At 38.0% G+C, this 14,245-nt stretch overlaps 1 protein-coding gene across 4 annotated transcripts in view; it reads right to left on the bottom strand.

Annotated features, from left to right (window-relative positions):
- Window positions 1–211: 211 nt before the first annotated feature.
- CC2D2A (coiled-coil and C2 domain containing 2A) overlaps window positions 212–14,245 on the bottom strand; it is a 137,033-nt gene continuing 122,999 nt past the window's right edge. For all 4 annotated transcript variants that reach the window (XM_061192103.1, XM_061192104.1, XM_061192106.1 and 1 more), the window contains 7 exons: window positions 13,791–13,880; window positions 12,018–12,131; window positions 8,704–8,838; window positions 3,973–4,095; window positions 2,660–2,718; window positions 1,661–1,838; window positions 212–401 (listed from right to left, as the gene is read on the bottom strand). In XM_061192103.1, coding sequence (XP_061048086.1) covers window positions 213–401; window positions 1,661–1,838; window positions 2,660–2,718; window positions 3,973–4,095; window positions 8,704–8,838; window positions 12,018–12,131; window positions 13,791–13,880 — 888 coding nt within the window. In that variant the 3' untranslated portion in view covers window position 212. The remainder of the gene's footprint in view (window positions 402–1,660; window positions 1,839–2,659; window positions 2,719–3,972; window positions 4,096–8,703; window positions 8,839–12,017; window positions 12,132–13,790; window positions 13,881–14,245) is intronic.

The raw sequence follows: 14,245 nt of genomic DNA, 5'->3' as shown, positions 1-14,245 counted from the left end.
GGTAAGTGGGAACTCTTGAGTTGTCACAGTTGAATTTAGGGTCAAAGTGGCAGAGACATGGCAGTCTACTAAATAAAAACACTGTTTTGCATATTTTGAAAATGATAATTTTATTTCATTATTTGTAAGTATTTTCTTCCCTTTGATCAAGAGCACTTAAAAAATATTCTCAATTATCATTTTTACATGATACAAAACATACAATGAAAAAACTATCTGTTGCGTATAAGGGAGGCAACATAGATCCAAACAGACAAAACGTTTTTGGGATATGGGTGGATATATACAGCTAAAGCAAATTCAACATTAGGCGCATCAATATTATGTACTCCAGTGCTATACACAGCTTCAATTAAAGGCTTCACTTCAGAGTATGGCATGTGAAGGGGAAATCCAGAGAACTGAAGGAAAGCAAAACAAAATTTTTAGTCATTAGTGAATGTGAAGTTTTCACTATATTTTCTCCCTAAGTAAGTAAGTGCAGTTCTTAATATTCTTAATAGGAAGTCTTCCTTTTGGATCTTAAAGTCATTTATTTAGTTTTGTTTTTCTATCCAGCTATATATTAGCAATACAGAAAATGGAGAGAGGCTAAATGTCTTTTTTTGTTTTAGTTGCTAACATACTGACTTGGTGTTTAAGACATCTGTTAGTCACCCAGCCACTCTCCACTGTTTCCTTCCTTCTTCCTGATAGCCCCGAGTTTGCATAGAAACCCGTGCAATTCCAGGGACCTAGGTTAAGTTAATACCTTCTATCCCCTTGGCCTCAGTGTTGATCTACAGGAAAGAATGTATAATCTAGGAAACTTGCAAGGGATAGTGGCACGCAGATGCTGTCTTCTGCTCAGAGCAATATGTGTGCAGATGTGAGTCCTGCCAGGAACTATTCCAGCCATTTGGTACCACAAGAAAAGCCATCCTGTGGGTGATGCCATCACATGGAGGAGGGCAGAGTGGGAAGACTTGCAGACATGTGGTATAGCCCTGATAGCTACTCACCCCTAACTTTTACCTAAATAAGCCCAGAAGTTGTTAATGTTCAAGCTTGTTTGAAGTAAGTTTTCTGTTACTTGAAAACATCCCAGCTGAAAAATGAGCCTTATAAGGTAAAGGTAATTTTTAGTCAGTGAGTAGAATTAAATGTACAACTTGATTTCATACTGTTTAGCCAATGAGGCTTACTGTTTTAGTTTGAGACTACTTTCTAGGTTTTAGGATCCAGATAAAGGATGTGAACACACAGCACTACTGACAGGCAGTAGAGAAAGCCTATTAATGAGAATTTTTCTTAGCAATGAAAAGCAATTAGTATAAAATCATATCCTTTAAAAAAAAATCTGACCAAGAATGGTTGGTTTCATCTTTATGCTCAGTTGAGTCTAACATGATTTAGCCAGATATTTTCATTTTATTTAATACTCTTGCAATTTTATAAAAGATATTATTTTTCATAGGATCCTCCTACAAAAAAAGGTGGTGTTTTGGTTTTATAGAGGCATTTTGCTCTTTAATGGTAGGTTCATTCTTGAGATTTGAACTTCTAATCACATTTTTTAGTCTGTGCTGCTTCGTCTGTGTACTTTGGAGAGTCATGTAGGCATTTTGATTCCAAAAACCCATAGTACTGAGCAATTTCCAATTTGAAATGAACTCCTTACCCTGTAGTCTCCTAGCTGTTTCAGCAGTTCTGCTCTGTGGTCGTCTTCCACATCTTCTCCATGATTTCTTTCTAACAGAGGCAAGAAGTGACGCAGAGTAGTGGTACAGTACCTATTCCACCGCGTCAGATGGCGAGGCCTCCAGTCCATGATTTTTTCTTTTAGTATTTTTTCAATCCTGTTTATAAAAAATAAGCTCCATTTTTTGGTGACTTGACTTTTCCCTTGTAAACAAAAATAAAAAATAGTATTCTGAAACTATTAGAAGAAACAAGATTTTTTTGGGCAATTTGTTGTTCTTAGGATCCAAAATAAGGCTGTATTTGAAATTTGCAGTTGAGAGTAAATTGGTATTTTTTAGTAATAATACCTTAAAAAGGGTCACATTTAATCTTGTGCAGTTTGACATGCTGCTCTTCACACAGCTTGAGACGGTAGAAAGGGCACACAGGCTTTGAAACTAGAAAGGTCTGGCTGGGCTCAGAAGCCCACTTTAACACTTGACAAGTATGTGGACCTCTCTGAGCCTCAGTTTCCACACGTGTGAAACTGGGGAAATAAGTTCTATTTTACAGCATTATAAGGATTATTGGGGCTCAAATAGGCTCTTACTAGCTTTCTACATGTGTTAGGTTTTTAAAATAGCTGAAGTTCACTTAAGCACTAATTGGACAAAATAGGCATATTTAAGCTGAGGGTTATATTCTCTGAACAAGACCCATAAATAACCTGACGTTGAACTCTAATCTGAGGTAAAGTTTTTGGAGAACCACTTAATCATTGCTGGATTTCACTGCTGTATGTCTCACACCATGCTGATGCTAAAGCCTTCTTTTGAGCCTTGGGATTTAGAGATCATATTTGTACTTTGCATCTATAAACATGAATTAAAGTTTAATTGCCCAAATTATTTCACATTGATCCAGGCTGAGAATTGTTTAGTTGGATATTAACACTCCTAGTGACAGACTGCATATGCATTTATGGATATCAAGTGACCTGTCTTGTAGTTCAGCTGCAGCCACTTTGTCGGTGCGCTGGTAAATTAGCTCTTCTGGCTATAAAAGAAAAAATAGTTCAGGAATTTTAGAAATCAGTTACACTTAATTTCAATAGCTATACATCCTTTTCTAAATTTTTTTTTTTTTTAAATTATGAACTCTCAGACATTCAGTTAGACATCGAGGATAATGTAACAGATGCAAATGTACCCGAGACCTACTTTAAGTAAAGCATCACAAATAAATTATAATGCTTTGTGGTTCTTTCTCAATTTTATCACCCTTTTCTGTCACAGAAGTAACCATGATCTGAATTTGTTTTTTAGCACTCTTTCATTCGACATATACTGAATACCTACTGTGTGCCAGGCACTTATACAAGTGAAGGGGATAGAGCTGTGAATAAAATCCCTGCTCTCATGGTGTTTACATTATAGTCAGTGGAGATAGGCAAATTAGTGAAATGTGTTTATGATTTAACTACAGATGTATGTATCCCTAAACAATATATTGTACTGCATGTTTTCTGAGCTTTATGTAATAATTTTATACTGTAAACATGCAATTTTTTCTCCCTTAACATTATATTTAGAATAGCAGATACATATTTTCAGTGTGCTTACTAAGATTCATGAATATTAATTCATTTGTGTAACTACTATAAAATATTCTACTATATACCATAATTTATCTCTTCTGTTTCAGTTCTTAGGCTTTTGCAAACAGTGCTCCTATGAAAATTGTTATGTTACCTTGTATACATGGGAGAATTTCTCTAGGGTGATTTTTCTTAAAACTTCTTTTGGAAAGATTTGATCCACAGTAAAAAATACCTTTTATATTACACACACAGTATCTATCTATATATCTATAGCTATCACATTTAAAGTTTTAGTAAACAATTCTCATGCTTACTATTTATAATCTACTACTGTCCAGGACCCTCTAAATTAATGTTATGCGCCCCTCCTGGATCATGCCCTGCAGTTTGATTTCATGTTTCAATAGCAGTGATGAAATTTTAGTGAATTGAGACCAGCATTGAAAAAATTAAATGAAATATATTTTGTGGTATTCTTTTGGGTCATGGGACTCTGTATCAAAACTTATTCTTTCACGTTATTTGTGTACTGGTTCATGATATGATGGTCTTTCTTATTGGGCTTAACTAACTTTGAAAATAAAATATTATTCTAGACTAAATATCTAGGAGTGGAATTAAGGGTCAAAATATATCTGGCTACCCAATATAATGATATCACATTCCTCACTTTCTATATCTACATTTAATTGTTAATAAAAAAATTATACCTGAACACTGGAAAGGCCAGGATATGGAAGGCTTCTTGAAAAGAAAGATTTCCATAGCTTGGGCTTGGTGACATCAAAATTTATCCTTAATGGGGAATCATATTGTTGAATATTAAACCAAATCTAAAAAAGACAAGACTACATTAGCATATATGGTAGCAGATGTATGTGTATACGTGTGTGTATGTATGTGATATAAAGAGAGACAGCAGAGAGAGACAGAAAGGGAACATGTAGCTTGCACATTTTTTGTCATTTTGATTTTTAAAACTGGTAAGCACTTTACGATCAGTGGCATCATATAGTTGTCACCGGCCATTTTTTTTTTTTTTTAACATTTTTTTATACCTGCAGTTGAGGTGCACCTTACGATTAATTGCAGGTTGATGAAATAAGGTAGTTCCTGGTTATAAGACACTTAGAGTCTTTTGGAAGAAGACAGACAAGGCTACTCCCTTCTCGGGCTAGCCTTTCCTAACCTTGCTCTTCCCAGCCTCCTAACTGTGGTAGGTGTCCATCTCTTTGCTTCCACAGCGCTCTGTAACCTCTGAGATAGCACCTGTCTTGTCGAGGCACTGCAGCATATTAATTCTGGAACCAGACCACTTGCATTTGAATTCTGGCTCCAACATTTACTAACTGTGTGACTTTGGACAGTTTATTTAATTACCGTATGCCTCAGTTTCCTCCTCTATAAAAGTGGGATGATAGTACTTAACCTCATAAGGATGATGATAACATTAGATGAGTTGATTCATTTATACCTCTTAGAACAATGCCTGGTACATAGTAAGTACTCAATAATTGTTAGCTATTTTATTACTATTGTTAGTATTTATCATTATTTATAATTGTTTATCTCACTAGACTGTTAGATGTTGCCTTGAGGACATTTGCCATGTGCTTTATTCACCATTGTATCATTAGCATCCAGCACAGCTCCTGGTTGGCATATGGTAGGCATATTGAGTAACTGTGTGCATGAGTGGTGAATTTGTCCATTCAACATAATCAAGTACCTTATATTTAGTCTCAGTTCTAATCACTGTGGATAAAGTTGTGAATGAAACATAGTATCTACCAGCATGCAGTAGCTAATGAGAAGACAGTGCAAACAAACAAATACATGGGATATCAGATGATACATGATGTAGTAGATTGCATCACTGGCCCCAGTTCTTCACCCCTTCCTATACCCACAGCCTTTGCCCTGTTACTTGGCAGTTACTCCCACTAAAAGGGCAGAAATGTATTTCCTTGCCTCTTGACTTTTGGTCAGTAGAATGGGATAGCAGTGTCATTGTGTGACTTCTGTGTCCAAGCTTAAGAAGCTCTGTGTGTTCCTGCTTGCCCTCTTGTGCCTCTGCCAATTGTCATTGCCCTGAGTCCCAGAATAAAAATGCATGAAGCAGGGCTCTCCCAGCCTAGGTCAGCAGAACCATCCCAGCTGACTCACAGATCCATGAGAATAATTGTCTGAAGCCATTTCTTTTGGGGATGGGTTTTTGGTATTTTGTTGTGGCAAAAGCTAACCTTACAAGGGCTATGGAGAAAACTATGCAGGAAGAGGTGAAATTTTAGGGTAGGCAGAGATGTTTTTACTGGAAAGAGCATGAAGGAGTGAGTGAGGGAGAAATTAATGAAGATATCTGGTCAGGGGAAGGGTCATCTATGCAGAGGAAATAGCAAATGCAAAGTGTGTTTGATGTGTCTGAGGGACAGCAAAGAAGACAAAGTGACTTCAGAGGAGTGAGGCAATTAGAGCAAGAAAGAGATCAGCAGAAGATGATGGGGACAGGGCAGCTGTCAGATCATAGAAGTCCTTGTGGGCCATTTTAAAGATTGAGGCTTTGACTCTTGAGTGAGCCAAGAAGCCACTGGAGTATTTTATGCAGATGAGTGACATAATTTCCTTCTATTTTAACAGGAATATTCCTTGCTCTTTTGAGATTAGACAGAAGGGGGTCGGGGCAAGTAGTTTAAAGAAGGCAAGGTCTTTAAGAACTACAATTTGGCTGTAGGGTAGGGAATGTGCAGAAAGTAGTGGGAAATAGCACTGGAAAAAAAGAAGTCAGATTACACAGGGCTTTCAAATCCAAGGTGAGACGTTTATTTTTAAATCTGTATACTGTGAGGTACCCTCAATACTTTTTGAGCCATTGAATGATGAAAGCTGAACATTCAGAAACAATCAGGTATCAGTGTACCAAATAATGGACTGAATTGGAGACAAATTATTTAGTTGGCTACTTATAATAATGTAGGATGAAACAGTAATGATATGACCTGGAAACAGAAGAGGTAGAATCTATATGATTTGGTATCAAAAGGATTGAAGGAGGAGGAACTAAGGGAGGGGGAAAATCAAGGACAATTCTGGGGTTTGAATCTGGGTAACTGACATGCACAGAAGTAGGAAGGCCAGGAGGCGGAGCTGTTTTTAGAGATAAAGGAGAAATGATACGAGTTATGGATGGCCTGCGATTTTGATAAAGCATCTGGGTGTCTAGCAAACAGTTGAAAATTCAGGACCCAAAGATTCTGGGGCTAGTGACAGAATTACGACTTTTTTTGCCAGGATAAACTAGATAGAGCTATAATAAATAATGTGTGGTTCTGCAAGATATCTAAATATAGAATTTTCAGGAAAATCTACTTTTAAGGTGTGGAAAGAAAAGCCAGTGGAAGAAACCTAGGGAACTATTGCAGAGAAATGAAAACCAACAGTCCTTTATCAGTAAACCGAGGATGAGAAAGTGTTTTTTCCATGAAGAGGTGATTAGTTGTGTCACGTGCCATAGAAAAGGACAGGAGAGTGAGGAATGGGAGAAAACCATTGGGTTTATTTATCCATTAGCAAGACAATGGTACTTCTCAGAGCTTATTTCTGTAGAATGGTCAGGGAAGAGGACTAGATTATAGGCGGTTAAAGTCTGAGTGTACTGAGGAAGTAGAAGCAGGGCATATAATTAGTATTTAAAGAATTTTGGAAGGAAAGGAAGGAGGGGCAATGGTAGTTTAGGCTGTAGCCAGGTTGGGAGAAGCATATTTTAGAATTGCTGGACTTCTGAGCCTATTGATAGAGAAGGAGAGAGAAAACATATAGAGGCAAGTTGGGACAGTTAGTGGAGCCAAGTGTTGAAACAGGAGTGGAAACACAAACATGGGTGGAAAGGGGAGACTTACTTCTTGGCAAAGGAGTGAAGGAGGAAAAAGGCTGACAGTCCAAAGAGGTGGTGTGGTAGAGCAGGGTAGAGGTAGAGCAGTTGAGGTTTCAGAGTGCCAGGCCTGCAAAGCGAGCCTGAGGTCCTCTCCTGAGGGTGGCTGAGGCTTAGAGCGGATTCAGAGCAGCTGCCGTGTGGGATGGCTGGCATCATGAGCCACTGCTGCCTGTCTTGTTAGAAGAGGAGGAAAGGGGGTCTTTCTTCCTCACAAAACTTGGGCTTTGTGTGAATTAGTCAACCATACAGTAATTGTTTTGAGAACTAATAATTTTGACAAAGAATGGAGTTTTCTGTAGGCTTTTTCAATGCCTGTTGACTCTGCCTGATTACTAATATGACCTTAAGATGGTTCTCTACATGTATTAAAGGATGGAGCTTAGCAGATCATTTATGATTATGATAATGCTTTTAATTAAAAATAATAACATGCAAATTGTACACTACACTGCTCTTTTCACACTTGTAATTAATAATAGTTACCATTTGCTGAATACCTATGAAAGACAGGTAGTTTGCTGAGTGCTTGGCGTATGTTATCTCTAATTATAGTAGTAACCCGTAGACCAGTGGTCTTCAAGGTAGGGTGCACATCACAGACATATGAGAAGAAACATTATATCTTCTAATTATTTCTTTTTATTTTAAGAGTTTCTTCTGTGTGTAATATAAATAATATATTGATACATAAGTAAATATATATATATAATTTATAAATAAAAATACATATATTGGGGATATATGCTCAAATGATTTTTCTGACAGATAAAGTTCAGAGAACACTCAGGTAGATAATGATTATAAAAACAGTCACAGTAGCCAACACAGGGTTGCTACTGTATGTTTGCTGCTTTGCATTGATTATCTCATTTACTTCTCACAACTACTCTGTAAAGTAGTTACTAACAAATACCTTCATTTTACCAATGAAGAAACTGATGCTGTGTAAGATTAAGAAACTTTCCTAAGCTTACATAACTAGTAAATGATGATGTTGGAATTTAAACTCAGGCAGTGTGATCCCATAACTCAAGCTTTTAACCAGTGCCTTATATAGTACCCTTCATAGTTAAATGGCCCCCCAAACTGGGTGCAAGCAGAATCACCTGGTGGTACCTGGGAATCTCTCAGAAAAAGAAAAGAAAGAAAAGAAAGACAATCTTTTCAGGTGATAAATTTGGCTCATTTAGTTCTCAAAACACTATGAGTTCGGCATTGTAAACTCTTACTTTGGAAGGGAAAACAGGACAAGCCAGGATACAAACTCAGGTCGTCTGAATCTAAATCCTAAATTCTTTCTTTAACCTCAGTCTGTTTCTCGAAGATCAGGTGACTAATTCAACCAAAAGTTTTTTAGAACAGTTCTGCCACTGTGCTTGACACTGCATTTCTTTAATTGGTATTATATATGTTTATGTAAATTTTTTTGACACAAAATATTATTAAAATCAGTAGGTCAATTAAAAAAAGCAATAGTCAACCACATTTAAGAGGAAATGGTAATACTTACATTATCGGGACCTATTAAACAGCCCACACTTTTTAAGGGGCAGAATGTATCAAATTGTCCATAAAAATGTCCACTGCAGGGATTCCATATTAAATAGTGACTTTGCTCCCGAGTTAGCACATAGGCAGTTGGACCCTGAAGGAAAACAGCCATTAAACCAGTTTCCGATTAATTATGCTATTAGGGTCAAGAGTAGTTTGTATAGACAGTTCATTATTTTAGTTGGACCCCTAATTTCTAAACCCCATGGCTAATGGTGAAAATTATTTTGCAGTTCTAGATTATGCTGAATTAATAAAATCCAAAGTTTATTTTTGCAAAATTCTTGCATCTGCAACTAGTGTGATATAGTGACCAAATAGGAATAGTGGTCATGTTACTCAACCAACATATCCTTTTTTTTTTTTAAGTTAAATGGGGTATGTTGTGGGGTTTTTTTTTCAGTTTTACTGAAATATAATTGATGTACAGCACTGTATAAGTTTAAGGTGTACAGCATAATGATTTGATTTCCATACATCATGAAATGATGACCACAGTAGGTTTAGTGGACACCCATCATCTCATACAGATACATTAAAAGAAATAGGAAAAAAATTTTTTTTTCTTGTGATGAGAATTCTTAGGATTACTCTCTTAACGACTTTCATTTATAACATACAGCAGTGTTAATTATCTTTATTATGTTGTATATTGCATCCCTAGAACTTATATATCTTATAACTGGAGGTTTGTACCTTTTGACTACCTTATCTAATTCCCCCTCTCTCTATCCCCTGCCTCTGATAGCCACAAATCTGATCTCTTTTGTATTAATTTGTTTGTTTTTGAAGTATAATTGACCTATAACACTATGTTAGTTTCTGGTACACAACATACTTATTTGATAATACCTATACATTTCGAAATGATCATCATGAAAAGTCTAGGTTATCGTCTGTCGCCATACAAGGATATTTCATAATTACTGACTATATTCCCCATACTGTATATTTCATACCTGTAACATTTATTTTGTATCTAAAAGTTTGTACTTAATCTTCCTCACCTATTTCTCTCCTCCCCCCTCCTCCCCCCATTTCCCCCCTCCTCCCCTCTGGCAACCACCTGTGTTTTTTGCTGTATCTATGACTGTTTCTTTTTTTTAAAAATTAATTTATTTTTGGCTGCATTGGGTCTTCATTGCTATGCACAGGTTTTCTCTAGTTGCAGCGAGCGGGGGCTTCTCACTGCAGTGGCTTCTCTTGTTGTGGAGCATGGGCTCTAGGCACGTGGGCTTCAGTAGTTGTGGGTCGCGGGCTCTAGAGCACAGGCTCAGTAGTGGCGCACGGGCTTAGTTGCTCCGTGGCTTGTGGGATCTTCCCAGACCAGGGCTTGAACCCGTGTCTCCTGCATTGGCAGGTGGATTCTTAACCACTGCGCCACTAGGGAAGCCCTCTATGACTGTTTCTGTTTCATTATGTTTGTTCATTTGTTTTGTTTTTTAGGTTCCACATACAGTATTTGCCTTTCTCTGACTTACTTCACTTAGCATAATACCCTCTAGGTCCATCATGTTATTGCTAATGGCAAGATATCTTATGATTGGCTGAAGAATGATTATTGATGGAAATAAGTAGTCACTGCATTTTCTTTTTAGAGTCAGTTAAGATTGCTTTTTAAGTATTTAGAAGGCTGATTATATCTGAATACTACTTCTATTTCTAATACAGTAATATTTGATATACATTTATAATTATGTAAATGAATAGAAGATAATTTGAGAGGATACTTACTAAACTCTTGACAGTGAGTACACCCAAGGAGGGGGTGGGATTGGGAGTTAGAGCCTGAAGAGGGACTTTAACTTTTAATTCAGAATACTTATGTATTATTAGATTCTCTTTTTACAATGAACATTTATTCATTCATTTATTTCTCACGTATGATTTCATTTGATGCTCACTATAGGTTTCTGGGGAAGGCAGGGCAAAACTTACTCTCCCACTTTCATTATAAGGCTCAGAGTTGTGAAGTGACTTGCTTAAAGTCACACACCTCATGAGGAGTGGGCATAGCCTTGAACCCAGGCAGGCCTTGTGACTTCCTAGCCCAGTATTCTGTTCCTTGTACCAGGCTATCTGGAAGATAATGATGGAGCATGAATTAGGATTCAGATATGATACTACCTGTCTAGTAGCAACCTGTGCTGTCTAATTCCTAAGGATTCCTAGAGCCCCTCTTTTTGACGCACTCTTTGGATAAGCTGCTTCAAACCATATGACTTTTCTAAATTTGTACCCAAAATTACCCCCAAAACGTGCCCCAAATTTAGGGATATTTGCAGTGGGCTGGGGAAACAAATTTTAGTAGTCACTATCTCCAGTCTAATAAAAATAACAATGGTGGGCTTCCCTGGTGGCGCAGTGGTTGAGAATCTGCCTGCCGATGCAGGGGACACGGGTTCGAGCCCTGGTCTGGGAAGATCCCACATGCCGCGGAGCAACTAGGCCCGTGAGCCACAACTACTGAGCCTGCGCGTCTGGAGCCTGTGCTCCGCAACAAGAGAGAACGCGACAGTGAGAGGCCCGCGCACCGCGATGAGGAGTGGCCCCCGCTCACCGCAACTAGAGAAAGCCCTCGCGCAGAAACGAAGACCCAACACAGCCATAAATAAATAAATAAATAAAATAAATTAAAAACGTCTGCTTTGCAAAAGACAACGTCACGAGAATCAGAACACAAGTCACAAGTTGGGAGAAAATATTTGCAAAAAAAATAAAAAATAAAAAGAATATCCATTATCAGTTCTCTGAAAAAAAAAAAAAATAACAATGGTGATAGCAAACTATAGCTGTGAACATTCTTTTCTTTGTTCCTGTGGTTATCTGCCTTGTTGCCCTTTGCCTGCCAGGTTAGTAGCAGATGCCTGTGGATGAAGCAGGCGTGAAAGATTCTCTGTCGTTGCCGCACTTCTTCAGATCCCCTTCGATCCTTGGCATGAATAACACTAGATCACTAAGGGAATCAGAATTCTTAGTAGCGTGGGCGGGAGGGGGCTCTTGCTAAAAGGACAGAGCTAGGTGGGGGCTGTGGGTGGTAAAGGGCTCCGATTTGCCAAAAACACCCTGAAGCATTGTGCAGGGCCCGAGTACCCTGAAAGCCACTTCACGTTTTATCGCTGGTTCTCTCTTCCTATTGTGGAATCTCTGGGCTACTTTCCTTGCAACTCAAAGAATTGTTATGAAAATAAGTCCTGTCCATGATTTGGAACATAACACAGCCATCCATGTTAGCCAAGGACACTTTGTTAGAGCCAACCTACGTGGTCTTACCTCAGGAATAGCATTGCCCATCACCAGCCAGGCCTTCTTACCCAGGGAGAGAAAGTAATTACACAGTAATACTGCATGCTCTTCTTCATCTCCTGCCAGGAGATCAAGAAATTGCTGACCAAAATTAAAAACAAAAAATTACGTTGCATTGACTGACCGCTTTATTCTAGATTGGCTGTATAGGATTTTAAAAAGTCATTGTTAAAATTAGAACCTTCAAGGATAAGATCTATTTAAAAAAGATTTTTCCAAATGTTGGTACTGTGTTGTTAATTCATTAAAATTAAAAAAAACCACAACACTTTTAGTCGGACATGGTATTTTCTCTGACATCGATGACATGATTTCTAGAATCAGTTATGGGGTGAGGTGGGGGAGACAAATTTCAAAGTTCCACGTTTTATTTTGAACTTACATATGGTAGCTCCCTGTGTACGAAACACTTTTTCTTTGTGAAGACGTTATTTTTTAGAGCAGTTTTAGGTTCACAGCAAAGCTGGCAGGAAGGCACAGAGATTCCCCGCACTTTTTTGCCCCCCCACAGGTACAGGCTCCTCTACCATCAACATCCCCCGCCAGGCGGCACGTGGGTTACAACTGGCAGACCTACCCTGACGCACCATGATCACCCAAAGTCCATAGCTTATACATAGGGTTCACTCCTGGTGGTGTACGTTCTGTGGGTTTTGACAAGTCTGTCATTACAGTATCATGCAGTGTATTTTCACTGCCCTAGAAGTCCTCTGTGCTCTGCCTGTTCACATCCTGTCCTCCCACCCTGGCCACCACACTGTTTTAAGCACATTGCATGCATCAATTCATTTGATCCTGGAACAAACCTTTGCGGGCGATACTCTCATCTTCCCATTTTACAGATGAGGAAGTGGAGGCACAGAGAGACGAGGCAATACCTAGGAAGTGGAAAAGCCATTCTGGCTCTAGAGCACATGAACTATATTCTATTCTTCGTATATCTTCTTATAGATATCTTGAGGTTGTGGAAATTTTATCTCTAAAATTGTCAACATTATGTTGCCAAAATATATTGGGGAGCAAGAAATTTAAAGTGTACTTCAGCTTCTTCCTTTTAGAGCTATCCTTCAAAGGGAGTTGTATACCACAGTTCAATTTTATGCAAACACAGTACAACATGAGATACAGAAGCAGAATGAATACCAGTGATAATACATGTTTGTTTCATACTACTGAAGACTCATTTGGAAGTTTATGTAGCAAACGTTGATTGTAAGTTCCATGAGGTCAGAGGCCATTTTATTTTGCTCATAGCCAGAACTAAGTACAGTGTCTGACACGTGATAGGTGACCAAGAAATACATACTGAATAATGACATGCCTTTAGAAGCCCATAAATTAAGGAATATGCAATTTCCAAAGCCCACGCATTAAGGAATATGCAATTTCCAAATGTAATATAGAATGTGATTTTGATTATTTTATGAATAAAATTGGGATGTTGTTAAGGTAACATTGGGAGGATAAATTAGCATTAAGACATCTGAAGTGGTTTTGTGTGTGTGGGTGCGAGTGTGTGTGTGTGCAAATAATTAATATTTTTGTTTAATTTCTGAACTTTGGGCAAATTGAACCAGGAAGAAAAAAGTACCTCAGAATTTAGCTCATCCTGCTAAACAGATGGCTGTGTAGATTCTTATAATGACTAATGAGTGTTGCAATTTAAAATTATGCAAGCCATTTACTAATGTTCCGTGAAATCAGCTCAAACTAGTAAGTCTGTGAGGGAGAACTACTTACATCAGATGTGCTCCACAGGTCACAGATACCAGCAAATGAAACAGTGTCAGGCAAGAAAGGAATCAAAGACACATATCGAGCCACCAGTTCCTGTTTAAACAAAATTAGCTGTAATCATTTTTCTAATAAAATAGAAAGCTGGATCATCTATCTCATTTCTTGGAAGAAAGTTTCATATATCACAAACATTTATGTGAACAAAATGAAATGAATGCTCACAAGTGCTTACTAAGTGTTGTGTTAATATTATCTCATTTAATCCTCTCCAAACATCCTGAGGAAGATTGTTATTATCCATCTTTTACGGATGAAGAAAATGGCTGTTGGGTCTCTTTGAAATGTTCTCATCTTCTTCCCCCACCCACCCCCCCCCCCCCCCCCGCCCCTTACCTACTGGTATAACAAGACTCTCCAAGATCATCTTGTATTTTCCCTAGTCTAGTCCTGAAAGCAGC

The sequence above is a fragment of the Eubalaena glacialis genome, chromosome 5 (genome assembly GCF_028564815.1).
Source record: "Eubalaena glacialis isolate mEubGla1 chromosome 5, mEubGla1.1.hap2.+ XY, whole genome shotgun sequence".
Taxonomy (NCBI): Eukaryota; Metazoa; Chordata; class Mammalia; order Artiodactyla; family Balaenidae; genus Eubalaena; species Eubalaena glacialis.
This window is presented reverse-complemented; position numbering and strand designations above follow the sequence as displayed.